This window comes from Anser brachyrhynchus (genome assembly GCF_964034855.1).
Source record: "Anser brachyrhynchus genome assembly, chromosome: 14".
NCBI lineage: Eukaryota > Metazoa > Chordata > Aves > Anseriformes > Anatidae > Anser > Anser brachyrhynchus.
Genome location: NC_137709.1, coordinates 10,644,798 through 10,663,674, shown reverse-complemented (window position 1 = coordinate 10,663,674; position 18,877 = coordinate 10,644,798). Strand labels below are relative to the sequence as shown.

At 53.7% G+C, this 18,877-nt stretch overlaps 1 protein-coding gene across 2 annotated transcripts; it reads right to left on the bottom strand.

The window, feature by feature from the left end:
* Positions 1–15,697: 15,697 nt before the first annotated feature.
* Positions 15,698–18,398, bottom strand: DUSP1 (dual specificity phosphatase 1). 2 transcript variants are annotated; one of them, XM_080554748.1, is made up of 4 exons: positions 17,881–18,398; positions 17,606–17,754; positions 17,266–17,485; positions 15,698–16,734 (listed from the first exon to the last, which is right to left on the bottom strand). In XM_080554748.1, the coding sequence occupies exons 1-4, from the start codon at positions 18,248–18,250 to the stop codon at positions 16,364–16,366; spliced, it is 1,110 nt and encodes a 369-aa protein (XP_080410874.1). In that variant the 5' UTR covers positions 18,251–18,398; the 3' UTR covers positions 15,698–16,363. The 2 variants fall into 2 exon arrangements, with proteins under 2 accessions (XP_080410874.1, XP_080410873.1); XM_080554747.1 differs by having other exon boundaries at positions 17,606–18,387.
* Between the last annotated feature and the right edge of the window lie 479 nt (positions 18,399–18,877).

The window sequence follows — 18,877 nt, the reverse complement described above, 5'->3', positions numbered from 1 at the left end:
CACAAGTCAAATCACATGTATTAGGGTTCTCACATAACTTTCTACTGCACTGAAAATTAGGGTATGACATTTTCTCCGTCACACTTTGAAGACGCAACGTTTACTACTGCCCATCTATGCCTTAACACCATGAAATAGCGGGGTAATGCTGCAGGTTTCAGAGCGACCCCTGAGAAGTGTCAGAAGAAGTTTGACATGGGACTGAAAGCCCAGATGTGTTAGGTATGCAACAGCAACTTCTGCTTTGGCTTAACATGAGTCACTCCTGTAAGTCATAGGACTTAAAGGCCTCTCTTTTTGAATGGAAAAAAAATAGTGGAAAATGTGCAGGGGAATATTTCAAAGCATGTGGAAGCTGATAAAAGCACTGGCAGCTGGTGCCTGGACCTGGCAGAAGTACTCAAGAGATGTGAGCCCCATTTTTTTTTCTCTCTCTCTCTCCCGTCATTGACTTTCTGGATGATTTTTCGCAAGTTACTTTCATGACTCAGTTACCTCTTTCCTCTGTGTTAAGAAGATGGAGACTCACCTCCTTGATAAAGCACGTCAAGATCTACTGTTGATGTGACTACTGTCTGAATAAGAGCTTGAGATCACCACAACCCACCGTATCTCTGCGGTGGTCACTGTGCTGATGTGATGTCTAACAGAGTGGCTAAGTGTTGGCTGACGAACCAGGTACAGTCACTGCGCAGCCTTTCTGTGGTGACACTGCTGGGCTGGGGACCTGCACATGGCCAGAGCCCAGGTTTCCTCCCCAGGTTGCCAAATTTGGGCTGAAGAGAGGCACCTGCCTCTTTTTTTTTTTGTTTCATTAACAGGCTCCAGGTGGCCTGTCAATGTCTCAGCATCCTGTTAACGTCCCAGGATGGCTTTCAAGGTGCAGGCCATCGAGCCATACCCTGCTTTTCCCTCCCCAGCTCTTTCTGCAGTGTTTGCTTCTAGATTTCCACCATGAAAGCCTTGAGTTGTCCAAGCACACGTTTCCCAGTGTCCTGGCACACGGCTATGTGCCTGCACAGAGCAGCGTTCTTTGGTGACACAAGTGACATGGGTGGTGGCACAGCTGGGACAAACCTCACCGCGAGCCGTGCGCTGCTCCCAAGAGGACAGGAGCACACACAGGAAGGGGCCTCACCTTGCAGCAGGCGCCTGTAAAGTCCCAAAAAAAAGATCAAGCAGCAAATAAAATTAGCACCGTGGGCTGCGCTTGCTGCGCCAAGGGAGCTTATTTAGTGTGGGAAGGGGAAATGCTGGAGGTAGTGTGACCAAGGTATGTGGGAGGAGGCAGAGAAGGAAAGCTGAGCCGTCCCACACCTTCATGTTGCTTCAAAATACAAGACCCAGCAGTCTGAGGTGGAGGTTATAAATGGCTGGTCAACTGAGCAGCAATAAAAGGAAACAGTGTGTCCCGCAGCATTTAGCAAGCTGGAGAATATATGGCCAGAAGGGTCAAGAGAGCCAAATTGTGCAAGCGAATTTTTAAAGGACAGCCTGTTTTTCTAACTACTAATAGCACTTGAAGTTACGATAGCATTAATCTTAGCTCTTGCTGGAGGGCATCAGCTGGTCCATCCACCTCCCTGCTGCCCAGCACCATGTCAGGAGGTGGGTTGGAGCCGGGCATGTCGGCAATTTCCATCTGTCCCATGCCAGAGGCAGGGCAGCGACCTGTGCAGAGGACAGGATGGACACTCTGGGGTGGCTGGGACCAGCAGGAGGTGCAAGGCAAAGTGCCGCCTCCAGGAGGGCTGTGTGTTGGGGCTGGAAGGGACGTCATCTACTGGCACAAGGACTCACCTCGCCCCCTCAGATGCGGGGTTGGATCGCCCCTTCTGAGCTCCCTCGGGGTCAGGGTGGCCAGGCACAGCAGAGCAGTTGGGCCTGCTGTGGAGATGAGCAGCAGATGTCACACGCAGCTGGGTTCACATCTCCTGGGAGCTCCCTGTGACTTGTCCCCATCTCCTGGTGCGTCTTCTGGCACTCAGAACCTTCTGGAAATGAGATCCAAACTGGGCCTTCTCTTGGGGCAGTACTGAGGCCCTTTCCTACTCCCCCAATCCTCCATCAGCTTGAGGAGGACAGCAGCTGCCCTGACCATGGACCAATTCTGTGTCAGAGGCTCCAAGCCATGCCCAGACTTTGGGAACTTATGGCCTGCATGGGGCAGGCAGCAGAGGGGAGGTAGGACCCCAGCAGCACTGCCCTAAACCCTCTCTGCTCACCCTCTGACTTTTCAGAGCACCCAAAACAGCCCGTCCGCGGCCCGACTGCCATTCCCTGGAAGCTTTGCCCTTTTCCTCGCTGCAAAGCCCCGGCAAGCCTGAAGAACCCGTTTGGCTTTGTTCTGAGCTGTTTGTGCTGGCGCGGGTGCCGGCACTGCTGTTGCTATGTTTTGCGGTGGTGAAGCGCGGCGCGGTTCCCGTTTCAGGCGCTGACGTGAACCCTGCGGATGTGGAAGGAGTTAAAGAGGCCCCGCTGTGCTGCAGCCAGAGCATCGCTGCTGGCCTGCCTGCAGGCCCCACCGAGAGGCAAAGCACAAGGGCAGATCCACCACAAAGCGTCACGCTGCTCGGGGAAGGCTCGGGCCCAAAAGAGCTGGAACTGGGCTCAAAACCTTCCCAAAGACAGCGAATTTGGGTTGTGCACTGCTCTGGGCCCAGGCTGTGAGCCATCCCTGGATCTAACACCACATGGGGAAGCCACCCAAAGGTTTCAGGCTGTTTGCTGTCTCACACAGCACGGCAGGCACTGGGGGAGTAAATCCTGCGTGGAGACCCCCAGGAACTAGGGGCACAGACTGCCTGAGCAGCAGGTGCCCATCACCCTGAGCAGGCGACAAAGGAGAAAAAGCCTCATAGCGCCTCACGGCCCTTGGGAATTTGGGGAAGGAGGAGCGAGAGCAGAGATGTGGACACACCGCTCAAATGCTTTTGTGCTGAAGAGACTTGTCTCCCCCTACCCCTGCAAATCTCATCTCCCCTCTCCTCTAAAATGAAGGCAAACAAGTCCCTGCAGTGGTTGGGACGAAGGGGCAGGAGCATTCTCAGTCCCTGCCAGCCCCTCTGTGTGAGAAGAAGCGTGGGGCCTCCACTCGGATTGCAAAACCCTCAGCCGCGCCGTGTTTAAGGCTGGTTTTCGCCAACGTTACCAGGGCACCAGGAGTGACTCATTCTCTCCGAACTTTCAGTTTCAGCCTCGAGCACTGCCTTTCAGAGGGACCTGGTGTCTGTTGTGTGGGTAAAAAACTCTGAGACATCTCAGCACTGCAGCTGTGCGGGGCAGATATATCCATATACAGAAATCGGCCTAATAATCGCCGCTGCTGCCTTGACCTGGCAGGAGGGAGCCTGGCCCCAGAAGGCAGATGTGGAAGGGACGAGCACACGCTCCTGTCACTGAAACCTTGCTACAGCTGCCAAAGCACCGTCAGCCAAAAAAATCATTAGTGCTCTCCTAAGGCGGATGAAAGAAAGAAACAAAACTGCTGCAAAAAGGATAATGTTTGCAAATACAAAAGTAAGCCAAATGCAGCGAGAAACAAACCTTTTGCACAACATTTTCTGTTTTCAAAGCAATCTCTGGACTCTATTTCAGCCATAACCAGCAAATAAGAAGCAGCCAGTAGAAAGAGGGGTGAAGAGCAAAAGGACACGGGTGCCTTTACTTGTGGGGACCCCAAATTCAAGCCCAAGCCCATGCTCTCCCCCATCTGCTTTCTCTGCAGAGCCGCAGGGCTCCCTCCCACCACGCACTGGAAAAGTACAGCCCATGCGAGAAGGCTCTGGACAAGCACTTGGGGTGGAGGCAGGGGGGAGCCGCTTCCACCCTTGCGTGTGAGAAGAAATACAGGTCTGGAAACGTGCCACGGCAATGGGCTTCAATAATAGGCCAAGCGCCCCGCGGGACGCAAGGGGACGGAGGGGCCCCGCGCAGCTATGGGAGGAATGTCCCCAGCTCCCTCAGGAACCCGCTGTTCCTTCCTGCGGCGCCAACGTCACCGCCGGCAGGGCAGGAAGGCTCCTCCGCCCCGGGGCCTGCGCAAGCAGCCCCTCTCCGGGGGGCCGCAGGAGGAGAGGGGAACACGTGGGACTGGGATCGGAGGGAAGGGGGTTAAAGCTCTCCAGCCCCGTTCCCGGCTGCACCAGGCATCTATCTGCGGGATGCAGGCATCTCCAGGTGGCACGGGGGAAGGTGGTGGTGCCCCACGGCCCTCTCTCATGTGAAACTTGTCCCCCTGAAAGTCATGGGGGGGGGGGGTCCTGGCACAGCCAGCACCTCCCAGGGTGCGCATGAAGCAGCTGTTTCACCACCACATCCAAGCGCTCCCCATTTCTCATTGCCCTCCTTGTGGTCTTGGGGAAGGGCTGGGGGAAAAGGGGCTGCAGTGGCGGGGTGGCCACTGGCCAGGCCTCTCCTGCGCCATGCCCAGCCCCGGGAGGCTGCTCCCTGCCCTCACACAGTCCTGGGGGCACCGCACACCCCCTGCACACATCACCTGTGCGCTGGGACACCTCGGCAAGGAGAGCACTGATGAAACCTGTGCAGGCAGCGACACTGGCATGGTCACCATGTGGGAGGAGCTGGCTTCTCGGCTGGCAAGCTGAGCCTGCAGCAGCCCATGCACCCTTTGCTCCTTGCACGGGCTCTGCATCCCCATTGCATAAGCAGCTCCGGCAGAGCGGTTGGCACACTAGCCAGACCCTCACTTTTTATAGCCTATGAGCTCTGCAACCTTGCCTGAACTTTGCAGCATGAGGGAAACAGCCATACAGGCAGCTCGGGAAGGGAATAAACACATTACAGCAGCCACCAGGCAACCGGGCAAACAGTGCCGTGCTTCTGCAGCCACGGCCCAGCCCCACCGGCCGTGACAAGGAGCAGCTCAGCCATGGCCACCGTGCTCCCAACCTGCCTGTTCTGCTCCTCCTGCAAAGCCCTTTCGCCATCCTTTAACTGCCTCTCAGAGCCCCAGCACTGGCTTGAAGGGGAGGGGAAAGGGAAAAAATGATGAAGAACAGGAGGAGGGTGAGGAAATGGAGGTTGCTGGCAGGATCTAAAGCTTGCGATCTGGTGGAGAGCCAGGTTGTAGGAAGGGCCTGGAGCAACAGGTCCCAGATAGAGCAGTCACCCAGCAGGTCTATCTTTCCATGCCTTATCCTGAAACAGTTATTTCCCTATGGAAAGGAGGTACAAGAAGAGAATTCTGATGTGGTAATATCTTATACCTGCTTTTTGTCATGGTGGGAAGGGCAAAACAAGGGAGAATCAGGCCCCTGGTCCCCAGGAGTTAAAGCACCCCTCGGCAGGGACTGTGGCCAGTGCAGTGCAAGGGGAAAATGGAGCAACAACCCGGCCAAAACCGCAACAGTGGGGAGAGCCTTGAGCAACAAATTTCAGGCTCTCCAGTACAGTTAACAGGATCCTTAAATCACCAACACAAGAAAGTACGTGGCTCCATAGCTGCACCTGCACTCAGCCTCACCTTCCCTCTGCATTTCTGTGCCTCCCACTTGCACGAGGAAAGAATGAGGTCTGGAAGGCTGGAAATGCTGCAGGACCACACGCAGCACCTGCCCACAGGAGCGAAATGCCCCAGCTGGTTGTTGCAAGGGAAAAGAAACCCCGCTACAGCAGCGCACAGCTCAGCATGGACCAGTTTGATGGGAATGGAGACATCCCAGTGGAACAGCCCTTCCCAGGGACATACTGGTGGCTGGCAGCTATTGGACCTAACGTAGTGCCAAGGCATTTGTGTTCAGAACAGAGCAACTTCTCACAGCGAGCTCAGTTGAGCTGGAGGCAGCAGGCAGAGATCTGCTGTTCAGGAAATGCATCTTTGGTCACAGACCTGTGAGCAAAAGTGGATGTCCTAGAAAGGCAGTGCGCTGCCAGCCTCTGCGCAGCTTTGACACTGAGCAATGGAGACTTTGGTGAACCTCCCAAAACAGAACAATAACATGACAACAGAAGTACTGGTCAGAAATGCAGCGCTCTTTCCCTGAAGGACCCAGCATGATGCAAGCACTCAGCTCTGAAAGGGAACCCATGTTCCCCACCTCTCATCTTGTTATGCCCCTTTCTGACCTGGTTTTCTGCCATGTTGCTTCACAAACCCTCCTTGTCCTTCTGCCTGAGCCTCCTTTTCTGCTGCCAGGCTCCACAGCTCTCCACCTAGGATCTTACCACAGTGTGTAAGAGAAAACTACTACAAATACAAGAGACTTTCTTTCCCACCTGCTCTTGCCAAGGCCACTTCCCAGGTGAGCTCAGGAGCCCCATCCCTGAGCTGGGCAAGCCTCTAGCAGTCACCGGCACCGTTCCTGCAAGCCCATCCTCTCTGGCTCCCCAAAAAATGCCCAGCGTACTCTGGTGGATGTACGCTCTCCCCAGAGAGCTGCTCTGCTCTCACCAGCTGGTGATCTGCCTAATTAAAGCTGATAGCATTAAGGCTGAGCATCTCAGTCTTCACTCTAAAGAAAACTAAACTGAGGTAGTAAAGCAGGAGGTGACTCTGTGAAAGAAAAACAGAACCATGCTGAAAATCAATGATTTCTGACTGTCATCTGCTCTTTCCACTAAAGCACCATCCAAAAATTCTTCTGTAAAAATGATATCCCCGTCATTTAAAAATTTCCATCAGGACAGTGTCCTTCTAAAGGATATAAACTTTTCAACCAGAAGTTTGGCTTACATTATGCAGGTCTCAGACCACATGATCAAAATAGCCTGTGCTGGCCTTAGGAATAGGTTTGTATCTTTACATCTGCTACCATTGGTAACCAGAAAAAGTTGATGGGAAACAGCTCCAGCCCAGCCTCCTGAGTCTGTATCTACCTACAAACAGACCTAGTTCTTTTTCTAAATGAGATTGTTCTCCCCTTTCTTCTATGCTTTGGTAGTAAGTGTAAGGGAAGCATTTTGCATCCTTACCCCCTGGAAGCCAAGTTTTTATACGCAGACATTATTATATCAGCCCTGATTGGAAATCAAAGTGGAAATTTTTCATCAGCCTCAAAAAAATAAACACTCCCGCAGGATATCAAAAAAAGAAAAGCTGTCAGCAGTCTTGTGCTAGGTTTGGAAGCATATCCACTTTGGATTTATGATTTTGGAAGAGATCTTCCTGGTGCACAGGTGAGTGGGGAGTAAGAGCAGGTTTCAAAGAACAAGAATTTCATCAGCACCAGCATGAGTGTCATAGTCACAGCATTGTTGTGCCACCTGGAATTTGGGAATTGGTATTGGTTTGAAGGATATCAGCCCTTACAAGCTGGCTGGAAAAAAAAAAAAAAAAAAGTAAGCTCCTGAAAGTTTACATCCTTCTCCAATTTTTTTGAGAAGCCTTTATGCAATCAGCACCCACCCATGCTGTAAGAATAGGAAACATTTCAGACCTCTGGTTTCCAATGTAGGTGCAGAGGTTACCCTGCCGAACCCCACAGCCACTGGAAGTCAGTCCATGGCCATGTATGGAAATTTTCACCTAAAATAGGTAAAATAGGTTTCTGCACTGAAGAGCTGGGCAGGCTGTGGGTGATGGTCTGGTCTATCTGCCCCAGCACCTGGAGGCTCCAGAGACATTCCCTTCCCAGTCCTGTGAAGGAGACATCCCCACCACAAAGGAGCCTGCAACACTCTTCAGGGCCTCTTGGTATTAGTACAAGAGATGTAGCAAACAAACTCCTTTCTTTTTAGGAATCTCTTTATGTCCTGGCAAACAAATGGTGTTCTACTGCCCTTGTGATCCAGTCGATCTGGAGTGAGATATGGGTCCAAAATTGGTGAAAGCAAATAACAAGCTTACACTCTGCATTTAGCATCCTTGTTCATCCCTTTTAGCCTTGTTAAATGTTTTGGAATCTGAAGCTGCCCCAGCAGCCTATTTCAAACAAATGCAAAGCCCTCCAGTGTCCTCACTACACCCCAGCTGTAAACCAAACCCAGCACTTTTTAATTCCTGATCCATGAGCAAATCACTGGCAATGAGCACTCACTGGTGGAAGCAAGCACCGAGCTCTCCCCCTGCGTAAGAGCTCCTCGGCCGTGAGCTCTCCATGTCTTTTTTTGCCCTTCTCTTCCAGTTGCATCCAGTTGTTTCTCTCACCGACTGCGAGCACAAACCCATGCATTTCTTATGAAAAAAATCCCCGCGTCCCCCACCCAGGAAGATCATTTTGCGCCAGAAATAGAGTACGCTATTCTTGGGATGCAGCCCGGGCTTCTCAAAAATAGCTCGGCGCGTAGCTCGCGGTGCCACGCACAGCTCTGCCAGCTGCCTGGACAGACGGACAGGGTGCCAGTGGGCAGGTCCTGCCCGCGCAAGGCCATAAATGACCATGGTGCTCTCCGGCAAGCCAATTGGTGCCTGGCAGGGAGAGGTGGTGAGCAGCATCGCCCTGGATCCCAAACGCTGCGCCTGCCTCCCTCCTGCCCACCCCCCTGCTGCTCGCCCCCCAGCCCGCGTTCCTGCTGCTCCTGGAAGGCATCAACACCAGATACAGGCGCGACGAGCCCAAATGTAGCACCCTGACGTCAGCCATCCCTGCCGTTTGGAAGGGAAGCTGTAAACAGAGGAACAAAAGGCAGTTATAAAAGACCATCTTCTTCGGCGCCGGCGGACAGGCGTTTAAAGAAAAGAGAAAAGGAGCAAGCGAAGGTGCTGAAATTTGGGGTCTGCTCTGTGCCAAGGTGTCTGCTGGCTCCTGGAGGGAGGAAGCTCTCCAAAGGGAGTCAGATTGTAAAAGACTAGGACCAATGTTTTTTTTTTTCCTCCTTGCAAATAGCTTTGTTCCTTTCTGTTCCTCCCAGTCAGTAGGAAAGGGTGGGAGCTATTGTTCAGTGCTGCGCGATCTGCACAGCTGGCTTCTTGCAGGGCTCCCAGGGGCAGCCAGAAATCCTGCAGCTCCAGGCCCCCGGCTGACACAACAGCGGTCCCAGCCAAGCTACAGCAGCCGACCGGGCTCGTATGCGAGACCAGCACTGACCTCCCTGCTCCACCTGCACCCATCACAGCAGGTGCTGCAGTTTGTTGAGCTGTTGGACTTCTCACACCGAGCTGCCGACAAGGCCTAAAGATGTTTCCAGAGGTCATCTCCTCCCCTGGGGGGCCAGAGGTGCTCCACCTAGACTAGGCAGCGGGAGAAGCAGACTTCACGTAGACACGGCAGTATGATCCCACTTAGGCTCTAAAAAGGCCCGCTTGGCACCCCCTTGCACCACAGCCATTAACTGAAAGCCCGGATCTCTTGCAACACCAAAGCATAGCACAGCGACGCAGGGGGAAATCCCACACGTGCCCAGACCCAGCCCGGGTTCGTGACTGCCGCTGTCACAGCCGACATGCACATAGGATTGCTGACTTCTTGTTTTTAACATTAAACCACTAAAAAGCAGCAAAGTTCTCACCTCGCAGCTGAGCATTTTGTATGTATGGATTGCATATGAATGCAGGATTGAAAACAATCACATATGATAAACAGTAGATGCAATTTCTAAAATGTTCATCATGCAAAAGCCCCTGAAATATGCCTCCAATCATAAAGATTTCACTGCAGAAAGCAGTAAAGGAAAGAAGTCACCAGTTGGTCAGCAAGTATTGCAGAGTGTCAGGAAAATCTATTAGTTAATGAACATCTACAGTTTATATCCTCCATAAAGTAGAAAAACCTGCCATTGGAACCACAGTGCTTGACCCCATAGCCAATTAACGAAATCATAACAAGATTTAAAAGAACAAGATAATGATGTGCAAACAAATTTACCATAGATGATATTTCAACAAGAGTTTATGGAAAACACTGGAAAGAGACAACCTCTTTCCAGTATGTAAAAGACCTGCAAAAAAATATTTTTAGACATGCTTACCAAAACTGCTGGGGGAAGAAGAAATAACATCTTTCAAACGAAATTGGTTAATACCAGAAGTTGGAAGTCTAAATCACACTGTAGTTGATCATTTAGTACAGGTGGGAACTACATTTGTCTCTGGGAAAAAAAAGACATGTATATGTAATTATAATTATTGTTTGAAGTGTTATATACTGAGTATTTGTAGCCAAGTGGTTACCAAGTTCGACAGTGACTACGTCATATCAGAGCGCTCTGGGAGTTTATTTTTAAATATGGCCTATAGTTTGGAAACCAAAAGGTACTGAAATGAGAGGGACTGGTGTCACACAACCATTTTTTGAGAAATGAAGCATTTTCTGCGGCACTTGGGACAGCCCCTACGTGGATTTTGGAATGAACTGGCTGATGGCCGTTCCCACAGCCCTGACTCAGCCACCCTGAGCAGAGCGCACCCTCGGTGAGTTTGCTGGTGGCACAAAACAGGGAGGAGTGGCTGGTCCACCAGAAGGCTGTGCTGCCATTCAGGGGGACCTGGACAGGCTGGAGAGATGGGCAGAGAGGAACCTCTTGAAATTCGCCAAAGGCAAGTGCAGGGTCCTGCACCTGGGGAGGAATAACCCCGAGCACCAGCACAGGCTGGGGGCTGACCTGCTGGAGAGCAGCTCTGCGGAGAAGGACTGGGGGTCCCGGTGGACACCAAGCTGACCACGAGCCAGCACTGGGCCAAGAAGGCCGCTGGTACCCTGGGCCGCATTGGGAAGAACACAGCCAGCAGGTCAGGGAGGCCATCCTCCCCCACCAGTCAGCCCTGCTGAGGCCTTGCCTGGAGCGCAGTGCCCAACTCCAGGCCCTCCAGTGCGAGGGGGACGTGGAGCTCCTGGGGGGAGTCCAGCAGAGAGAGGCCACAGTGATGGGACGGGAGCTTCTCCCATATGAGGAAAGGCTGAGGGAGCTGCGCCTGGTCAGCCCGGAGGAGAGAAGGCTCGGGGGGATCTGATCAATGTCTATAAGTAACTGAAGGGAGGGGGTCAAGAGGATGGGCCCAGACTCTTCTCTGTGGTGCCCAGCGATAGGATGAGAGGCAATGGGCACAAACTGTGGCACAGGTTGTCCTGTCTGAACATGAGAAAGCACCACTTTACTGAGGAGGGTGACAGAGCACTGGAACAGGCTGCCCAAGGAGGCTGTGCAGTCTCCTTCCCTGGAGATACTCAAAACCTGCCTGGGCACAGCCCTGTGCAACCTGCTGTAGGTGACCCTGCCTGAGCAGGGGGGTTGGACAAGATGATCTCCAGAGGTCCCTTCCAATCTGTGACTCAGTGAACACCAGGCAAGCCCCAGATAAGTCCGGGAGAAGCAACGGAGATGCTAACATCTACAGTTAGTAGTTGTGCTTCATCTCCATCTCCACACACCAAGCGTGTTCACAAGCGTCCCCTCTTTTAGCTCTTTCGGCTCCCATCCCGCAGAGCCCAGCGTCACCACAGAGCGCCTGCCAGGGGGACAGGGCCACCCGCCATGGTGACAGCGGTGGGAAGGGAGCTGGAAGTCACCTGCGGGCTGCACCGAGTGTCTCATCGCACCCACTCATCTGTGTCTGAGCAGCGCCCCAGAGGGGAAGCCCAGAACGAGTCATTTCTGCGTCTCGCAGGAAACGCACGCAAATGCAGGATCTTGAGCGAGCCACGCAGGAAACCCCCAGCTCGATGGCATCCTGGGGGCTCAGCCGCATCCCAGGGTCTCAGCCTTATCCTGGACTTGCCACGGGTGCCCGCGAGGCTGGGGGCACACACAGCTCCACAGGAGGGATGCGCAGCCCCCACAGCAGCTGAAACCCTGGGAATGGGAAATTCCCAGGGGAAAAATCCCCCAGAGGACAGGCCGTGCCACACCTTGTAGGGACAAAGACCAAACCTGCCTTCTCCCTGGCTTCGAATGCTAGTCCTAAGATGAGGGAAAGTTTGCTCTGTGACTGGGTAATGGAGCCAGTCTAAGTCCACGTAGGACCCTGGCACTGCTCTCCTGACAGGCACAGACTTGTACACTACACTTCCAAAACGGGGAATAGCTCTCAAAACAGATAACTTCTACCTGTCCTGGGTACCAGGGATGTCCCTTGGGTATTGCCCTCAGCTTTGCATACCATGATTTGCACAAGAGCAGAACACGCAGACCTGACCAGGTCCCATGCAGAGCTATCTGTCCAGGCTGAAGTCCTCGGAGCAACGCCAAGTATCTCACCAGAACACCAGCCTCTGCAGCTCCCACTTCACCCCAGGCTCTCACCCTTTTCCCTTCAGGCCTGCCTTCCCGCCTCTAACACCTTGGTCCCACTTAACCCCGATGGGCGCTAACTGTGCCCACCTGTCCTGGCGCCTTGGCTGTGCTCTGCACGTAGGAAAGCACACGTAGAGGGGAGGCTACATGCGTCCACACATGGTACAAAGCTTGAATAATCTGTTCTTTCAGCATGTATGTTTTAGCCTGGGTTTTAACTGTTTTCCCTACCTGTCTACAGTCTTGGATCGGAGCAGATTTGGGAAAGCCAGGATTGCACTGAAATGCAATTTCCAAAGGACTTGTGGTGCCCTTTCTGCTGTCCTGGAGCCAGAGGGGGAAAAAAAAAAAAAAAAAAAAAGGCGGGTGGTAACTGGGCAAACTAGATTTGCCTGTGTATGATCAGGATGTAATGTTCTTTTTCAACCTAAATACATAACACAGCCTTGTGGCCCTGCTGCTCTGATACCGGGGTGACTAACGCAGGACAGTCCCTAAGCGGTAGTGCACCCAGCGCCTCTCCGAGCGCTGATTACAAAAGAAAGGCAAAAGCTTTGAGACAAGGGGATTACCCCAGACGCTCTAATCTGGAGCTGTGTGTCTGTCTGTCGTGTGGTAACCGGGTACGCCACATCCCCCGGGTACTGCCTTTTGCTGGGGGCATTACGTGCTGCTCATCTGCTGTGCCCCCCATGGGGGTCCTGCATTGTCTGCGTCTGCCCCTCACAGGAGGGACACCACGTGCGATGGGCTTCACGCTGCTGCAACCCTTCTTTGTGTGTCTTGCACCCAGCTCCCCCACCCCGTTCAGGCGTTTTGGGGACCCGAAGGGCTCCATGCCGTCCATGCCTTCCCCGGCCCTGCTGCCCGTGGCTGCTGTTTGCCTTCGGGGTGGGTGAGCGGCTCCTGGCCTGGAGGAACGACGCCGGGAGCCAGTTCCTGAAACGCAAAACATGCGTTTTTATCACTTTGTGACAAATTGGTTTGTCAGCAGCAGGAAGTGATGTTACTGCCGTCCTCAGCAAAGGGAAACTCCTCGTGGTTTCCATGGGGACATATGCAACTGTATAATTACGGGTTTATATAAGCCTAAGCCCTCCGTACACCCGCTGTGTGCCTCGTTTCTGGGGGTCTCAGGCCCCCAGAAGGGGGGCAGGAGCGCAGCTGAGCCCTATTAGCACGGCAGGGAGCCAGGATAGCAGGAGTTCAAAGTCAGGCCAACCAGGGGGAATAAATTGGGGGGGGGGGGTGGAGAAGGCAAAATGCCCCCCAGCACGTGCACAGGGAGCAAAGTTCAGCTTGGCCGTGTCCGTCCATCTCCCCCAGCGCTGACACGTTGGCACACTGACGTGCCATTTGCTCTCTCGCTTGCGCCTCTCCTGCTTTTGGTGGCTGTTCTCTCCCCCTTATCCCTCACTTGTCTGGCCCTGGAGCAGTTTGGGATCAGGACACAATCCTGTTCACAGATGATTTGCAGGAATCTGTGGGCTGGGGGCACCGCAGGACTCGGGTGGCAGCAGGAGGGTCATGACAGAGCCCGCAAAGGTCGCTCTGAGCCGGCAGCGCCTCTGGGTGCCACCGCCAGCTGGCTCTCAGAGCCCTGCTTTGTGCTGAAGCCGCTCTCTGTGCCCCTCTGTCAGGTGCCTGCTTAGGTTATAAAGCTGATCGGCTGCCAGGTAATGAGTTTTATTGTTCCAAGAAGCACATAAACAACCTCCCCCGGCTGACGGAGAGCGGATTTCTGTTTGAACTGTGATTAACAGGCAGGATTTTTTTTATCAGTTGCATGGCCAGGGCTGCCAAGGTTGTATTTTTCCATTGAACAAGCTCTGCTTGTCTTTGAAGGTGAAAGTTTGTTCCACTGTTTGCTGCAGGTGAAAAAAAAAGGCTCACGTTTCCAGAAAGAGCCTTGTGAGTTTTACGAGGAATGCAGCGGTGGGTGCGATCCCATGGAGTCCCTGCCCAGGGACTTTCCATGGAGGAAAGAAAGGGGTTTTGCAGGCTCTGCAGGATGAGAAGGACTTTTGGGGAGGACATTGCACTTTGAGGTGCTTCACACTGCGGAAAGACGATTTTTAACTTTGGTTCTTGGAGCCTGGGGAGCTCTCCTCCTTTCCCTTTTAGCTGCTCCATTTGTTTTTATCCCTTGGCGTCAGGTCGAAGCGCGGCGCTGACGACAGAGCTGCGTCTGCGGAGCAGCGCACGTGGAAGCCTTTCAGACGCAGCGCTGCATCATCCCGGCCTTCAAGGGCACCTTCGCTTCAAGGGGCCTGGGTTTTAGCACCGTTAGCGCTCCAGGTAACTTGCAGGGTTTCAGCAGGAGGCTGTGCTGCTCAGTACGTCTTCGGTTATGTGACAGGACTGCAGCTGCTTTGTGCTTAAACGTTGACTTTGGATTGTAGCTATTAGGACGCCTTGATATTACACAAAGAATCATAAACTGCTGTTATCTGCCTGAGCAAATCCATTTTTGATGGGGCAAAAGCAGCACGTGACTCCTTGAATTTCAGCGATGCGAGGACTGGCAGCTTCCTCCTGGAGTGGATGCAGAGCCAGAACACCTGCTGTCCCAGTGCCCCCCCACGTCCAGTTAGCTGGCGCTGCCACCACTAACTTGCTTAAAAAACCAGCCTCCAGCTGCATTTCTTCCACATTAGCTTCCCCCGGTAAGGACATGTCCCAGCAGCGCTGCTCCCCCCCTACGCACCCCACAGAGGTGTCACACCCCATCCACAGCATCAGCCCCGCACCATTTGCTGCCACCATCGCCCCGCAGCTCCTGCCCACGAGCTGCCAGCAGCACCAACCAGTCAGGGCTTGTCTCCCTGCCTTTTGTTATGCTAGATAAAACTTCTCCTTGCCTCAGCTTAAATGCTGGGGAAAAGTCCAGTCTAGTGGGAATCTGCAGCCAGAGAATTTATTTGGGTCTGTGTAAGAAGTTGTATGACTGCTGGTAACCTGGCCTGTTGTTATGCCCTGATTTATCTCCAGAGATAGCACAGCAAGCCAAATATTTCACTGCAGGGATCAGAGGCGCTTTGAATTGCAGAAAGGAGTTAAGGAGGCAAGACAGAAAAAGAAAACACCTTGGCACAAACTCAGCAGCACTGGAGATCAGCTAGCAACAGGTTAATTTTTAGACTTAACCTTTGAAGCATTCAAAGTAAACAAGCAATAAGGAAGCTTCTTCCTCCTTCCTGGGAGAGGACTATTTTAACTCCCCTCTAGTCCCTTGCCCAAGTCTCAGTTGGTTCAAACTATTACAGCTCAGTTGCCAATACTGCAGCCAAAGCCACCTTACAGCTGAGAATCTGGCCTTGGCTGTTTGCCACAGCACATAATTATACAGGGACAAAGAGCTCAGGTTAAGAAATGGCAGAAGTTTCTAGTCAAGTATGTTGTTTTTAAATTCCTTTTTCTGTCTAGTTCAGTCAAGACCCTAGGAATTTGCACTACCTGGGGCCAAACGCCATTAGAAATTCAGACTGACTTCTTTTGCTTGGTATCTGGGAGCTTGTAAAGTTTTAGGACAGTAAGATGCACAAGACTTTAAATAATATAATCCAGCTTTCAATAGAAATACCATAATTTATTCTGTTTGTATAAAAAGTTATAGTCACGTAACAAAACTATGTCTTCATAAGAAGAAATATATTATTTCACATCATAAATAAATCAAACATACAACCCTTGGCAACTCAAAAAAGCACGCGCCTGTGGTGCTTTCATGTCAGTGCTTGGGAAACAAGAAGAGCTGACAGATATATACACACAGGATTACAGTACCAAAAAATGCTGAGGTATTTAGTTTCTCTAGAAATGAAACTGTAAGTTCATGAAGGCAAAACAATGCTCTAATGTAAAAATAAATAAATAGGATTGTCATAAGAAGGGACAGCATCAGTGTTGCTTAAAGTGTCCAGGAATGGGAATACTGGTGAGCACACTACTAAATGTGCAGCAGGCTTAGGACAAACAGAAGGGGGAACAGCTCAGGAAAACACAGCGTCCTTTGCTCTTTGCGTAAGCATCCAGATATTGGCTTTAGAAGACAGCAAGAGAGTCTGTAACACCTAGTTCTCTGGCATCAGGTGAGCTCTCCTCTGCTCGTGACAGTGTTCTGGGATGCACGGATGGTTCCCCACAAGACACAAGTGACTGATGACACTGTCCCCATAGTTATTGCACTTCTGAGACAGTACGTCTGAGTTCTGACCGCATTTTCACCTGCCTCTCAGCAGCTCGGGGAAGTGGTGATGGGACTCTGAAGGTAGCTTAAAGCATTGGACGAGGTGTGAACAGGGATGGAGACTGGAAAGTTAAAGACTGTGGTGGTCGATGCTCCTCTGTCCAATACTGACATAGCGGGGCTCCCAGCTTCTGCTGAGCAGTTGGGGGCAAGGACCTGTGACTCAAACTGGAGCAGCTGCCCCATGAAGCTGAAGTTTGGGGAGATGATGCTCCTTCTCTGCTTCACGAACTCAAAGGCTTCATCCAGCTTGACTCTGTTGGTCCTCATGAGATAAGCAAGGCAGATGGTCGCTGACCGGGAAATGCCAGCCTGGCAGTGCACAAACACCCTTCCTCCATCGTTTTTAACAGAGTCTGAAAGAATTAAAATACACAGTTAGCAAACAAGTCCCACTGCTTCCAGAGGTGGGGAAGCAGCGCCTGCCATTTTACATGTCTTTAATCCATCCCTTCCTTAACTGAATAGGTGAGCCTGGTGCTTTCGAGACAAAGAGAGCCTTTGTCCTGAGGGAAACAGCACTCTAGCTATTTTCATTCTGGGCTCCAATTCCAATTATACTAATAGGTCCTCCAGGTCACTTTAGCAGTCTCGCAAGATTACTTTAATACTGATCCGCTTAAATTCACTAGCTCTTTTCTGCAAGACTAATGCCTCTTGATTCAAGATTTCAAACAGTTTTGTAAAGCCAAGATTATTCCTCTCAGCTGAATAAAATTAATGGAAACATTCCCTGGGCATTTATCCCTGCACAACAAAGGTTCCCCAATCTCAAACGTGGCTGTGCTGAGGAAGACAATACCACTCCCACCCCAAAAAAAGGAAAAAAAAATCACTCCCAGGGTACACCACACGAGACAAAAGAACCATAGAGAAAGCTCATTTACCTATGAAATCAATCGCCTCATTAAACCAGGAGCTGATATCCGCCTTGTGGTTGTCCTCCACCGGGATACTCTTGTACTGGTAGTGCCCTTCGAAGTGGTTGGGGCAGTTGGCCGAGACGTTGATCAGCGCCGTGATCCCCAAGGCGTCCAGCATGTCCTTCCGGGAGGCATGGTACGCGCTGCCCAAGTAGAGGAACGGCAGGATTTCCACGGGGCCACCCTGGAAGCGGACGGACAGACAGACAACCGGTCAACACCGCTCGGGCAGCTCCCCACCATCGTCCCTAACACCCCCCGGGCACCGCGGGGTGCCGGCACCCACACATCCCCCCCCGCTCACCTGGTCGTACAGGGGGGTGCCGCAGGAGCTGCACCCCGAGTCGGCGCTGCCGGGGGCGCTGCTGGCGCTCAGGGGGAGGCTGAGTCCGGTGGGGGCGGCCGGCTTGGTGCACAGCTCGGAGCAGGCGGCCGAGAAAGCTTCGTAACCTCCTGCGGGGCAGAGGGGAGAGGGGCGCGGGGTGAGCGCTGCGCGGCCGGGGGCGAGCGGAGCCCGCGGCCGGCGGCGGGGGAGGAGGAGGCGGCCGCGTCCCCGGGGGACCCCGGGCGGCCACTCACCCTTGAGAAAGCAGATGCGGGCGCCGCGGGCTTCCCTGCAGAGGGTGCCGAGGGCCAGCAGCAGGGTGCTGTCCCGCTTGGGCAGCTCCAGGTCGGCGCTGCGCTCGTCCAGCAGCACCACGGTGTGCACCAGCCCCTGGCGCAGGCGGGCGCGGAGCTCCTCGTTGGGGACGACGTGCTCCAGGGCCAGGGCTCCCTTCGCCCGGCGGCGGACGATGGTGCTGAGGCGCACGTTGCAGGAGCCGCGGATGTGCGCCGCGTTGAAGGAGAAGAAGGAGCGGCAGTCCAGCACCAGGCACTGCGCGGCGCGCTCCTGCAGCAGCCCCCGCAGCGCCTCGCACTCCAGCGCGCACACCCGCAGGTTCACCATGGCTGGGATCGGCCCCGAGGAGCGAAGCGAGGAAACAAACAAAAAAAAAAAAAAACAGAAGCGCTCCCGTTCGGCGCGGCTCGGCTCGGCTCGGCGCGGCCCCGCACGCCTTATATCGGGGCGCGCCGCCGCCGCCGCCGCCGTTTTCTCAATGGGGGCCGGGTCACGTGGGGCCGCCCCGCGCTGACGTCACCTTGGCGGCGCGCCACGGCGGGGCGCGCCCGGCCCCGCCGGCGTGACGTCATGGGCCTCCGGGGCGCGCGCTTTAGCCCGCGCGGGCGCGCGCGGCTGCGACCGCGTGGAGGTGCGGCGGGGTGGGCGCGCGTGGGCTCCCGCGTCCAGCCGTGCACAGGCGCGCGGGGAGCGCGCACGCGCGTGAGCGCGCACCTGGACGCGTCCCCAAGGGTGTGCACGCGCAGCTACGCGTGCACGCGCCTGCGGGCACACGCAGCGCTGTGTGGCTCTTGTGCCCCCCGCGGAACTCGGGGCGTTGCTGGGGGCTGCGAGCTGCCGGAGCTGCGCTGCGGGGGGATGGGGGCATGGTCGTGCTCCTAAGGCACGCGTGTAAACGCGTGTAAACGCACACACGTACATGAGCTTGGCGGTGGCTCGATGGTTCTGTGATTT

Coding starts and splice junctions, on each gene's coding strand:
- DUSP1 (XM_080554747.1), bottom strand. CDS start 18,250: ATGGTGAACCTGCGGGTGTGCGCGCTGGAGTGCGAGGCGCTGCGGGGG. Junction 17,486..17,605: donor GCACCCCCCTGTACGACCAG/GTGAGCGGGGGG, acceptor GTCCGCTTCCAG/GGTGGCCCCGTGGAAATCCT. Junction 16,735..17,265: donor TGAGGCGATTGATTTCATAG/GTAAATGAGCTT, acceptor TAATTCTTTCAG/ACTCTGTTAAAAACGATGGA.